A 2,330-nucleotide genomic window follows, 5' to 3' on the forward strand; every position below is an offset into this window, starting at 1 on the left:
AGGCATATTCTTAAGACTTTGCAGAGTCCATGAGCCTTGATATACCACAACTACTCACCACTGGTTCGTTGACTGATATTCTTTGGAGTTCTTCCTCCAGAAGGGGGCAGAAAATCCAAGATGGGAAGGATGAGAATGATAAAAAGGTGGAAACTCTGAGGGCACCAGATTACATACAGTTAAGGCAGAAGTTATTATTTATTTATTTATTTTATGTATGTATTTATTTATGTATTTATTTATTTATTTATTTTGAGACAGAGTCTTGCTCTGTTGCCCAGGCTGAAGTGCAGTGGCGCGATCTCGGCTCACTGCAAGCTCCATCTCCCGGGTTCACGCCATTCTCCTGCGTCAGCCTCCTGAGTAGCTGGGACCACAGGCGCCCGCCACCACGCCCGGCTAATTTTTTGTATTTTTAGTAGAGACGGGGGTTTCACCGTGTTAGCCAGCACGGTCTCGATCTCCTGACCTTGTGATCCACCCGCCTCGGTCTCCCAAATGCTGGGATTACAGGCGTGAGCCACCGCGCGCGGCGTGATTTTTCTATCTCTTATGTGTCCTTCTCTAAAAGTTATAAACATGCACAAAATCTTTCCATCTCAAAATATAATACTCTTTACCTGGTGTGCCCTTCAGGCCATCTTCTTTATTTTTTTTTTCGCTTTTGCGACAGCGTCTTGCTCTGATGCACAAGCTGGGTGCGTAGCGCGATCATGGCTCACAGCAGCCTCGAACTCCTGGGCTCAAGCGATCCTCCTGCTTGGAGGATCAGATTTCTTATCCTTGCATAAGTGATTATATGGCTTCTTCCTCATCTCCTAAACACCAGTCATCTGACATACACTGCAGATCTAAAATGGGTCTACGTGTTCTGCTCTTCCTTGCCCACCTGTTGAGCTTGTGCCGCTTCTGTGAGCCTCCGCCCACCCACAAGTGATCGTTCTTTCTTCGCGCTTCACTAACCCGACATAAATGTTTATCATATAAAGTTTTCCGTTGCACTCTTGTGTTTATGTCTCCTGGCTTCTTCACCAAGCTGTGTGACAGCTGGGCCCTGTCGCCTCCTTCCTCGTATCTGCAGCGCCTATCGCAGAGTCGCTTCATCTTTGTTCAAAGAAGCTGCGGTTCACCCCTGAGGGCCGCGGGACGGACGCCGCTCATTCGGCCTACAGGGGGCGCTGTGGCAGCCGGCATTGGTTGCCCTGCCCTCCTCCACTTCTCTCGCTCAGCTCCCGAGCCACACGCCCTGGGCTCCGCCCACTCCCTGACAACATCCCTCCTGCCAATTGGGCGAGCATGGACGGGGCTGCCCAATGGAGCGAGGCGTTGGTGCGAGGAGCCGCCGCCATCTTGGGGCTGCTGGGACTCGCGTCGGTTGGCGACTCCCGGACGTAGGTAGTTTGTTGGGCCGGGTTCTGAGGCGTTGGTTCTCTTTACTCTTCCACTCCAGGCCACGATGCCGCAGTACCAGACCTGGGAGGAGTTTAGCCGCGCTGCCGAGAAGCTTTACCTCGCTGATCCTATGAAGGTAAATCGCTAGCGGGGCCGCTGCTTTGGGCCCCAGCCCAGGATGTCTTCCCGCCATCCACTCGGCCGCTGGAGCTTCCCCAGCGCTCCCAGGAGGTGCTGGGAATGAACACAAATGGACCCTGCCAAGTTAATGTTCCGCTGTCTCGTCCCCTTCGTCCCTGATCAAAGCGGCCCAGTGAGGCCCTGAAACTGGCAACAGCCAGGTTCATCTCAGCCCTAAACATCTCTACAGTCGATCTTCCCCCTCCCCAGTCCCTCAACTTCCCTTAAGTCTTCGGTTGTTTTATGAGCCCCTGAAGCCAGGGCTCCTCCCCCTGCAGCTTCCTGTCCTTTGTCTTGGTTCACTTTTCCTGTACCGCCTAGGCGGTAAGGGTACCTCACGTATATGAAACTGATGATGTTTTTCTACTGCCGCTCAGACGTTCTTGAAAGCATCATTCTTGATTCCAATTTGAAAGTATCTGTAGCCCTTCAGAATATTGGTTCTTATTATTTTGGGAGTCACAGGCTTTGAGAACATAAGAATAATATTTGCACCTTTCCTCAGAAAAATGTACGTATACGTAAATGTTTGCAAACAATTTTAGGGGATTCATGGACCTCTGAAATACATTCTTAGCCCCTGCAAAAATTATAATGGAGGTGGATGTCAGAAGTTAGCTCATTATTAAAAAGCAAAGGAGTCCAAGTGATGGGAGTTTAGCATTCGGGTCTTTCCTTTTGTCTCTTTAGGTTTTGCTTATTTTATTGTCATGTCTGAAGAATTATTGGAAGTATATTCGTGTTAATTAAAAGTTCTC

At 49.8% G+C, this 2,330-nt stretch overlaps 1 protein-coding gene across 2 annotated transcripts in view; it reads left to right on the forward strand.

Annotated features, from left to right (window-relative positions):
* Window positions 1-1,312: 1,312 nt before the first annotated feature.
* The window catches only part of SRP9 (signal recognition particle 9kDa), a 16,780-nt gene continuing 15,762 nt past the window's right edge, over window positions 1,313-2,330 (forward strand). The window contains exon 1 of one of the 2 annotated variants that reach the window (XM_011948939.1): window positions 1,313-1,528. In XM_011948939.1, coding sequence (XP_011804329.1) covers window positions 1,457-1,528 — 72 coding nt within the window. In that variant the 5' untranslated portion in view covers window positions 1,313-1,456. The remainder of the gene's footprint in view (window positions 1,529-2,330) is intronic. The other variant, XM_011948940.1, reaches the window with a different exon arrangement.

Source organism: Colobus angolensis, unplaced genomic scaffold (genome assembly GCF_000951035.1).
Source record: "Colobus angolensis palliatus isolate OR3802 unplaced genomic scaffold, Cang.pa_1.0 Scaffold288, whole genome shotgun sequence".
In the NCBI taxonomy this organism is placed as follows: Eukaryota; Metazoa; Chordata; class Mammalia; order Primates; family Cercopithecidae; genus Colobus; species Colobus angolensis.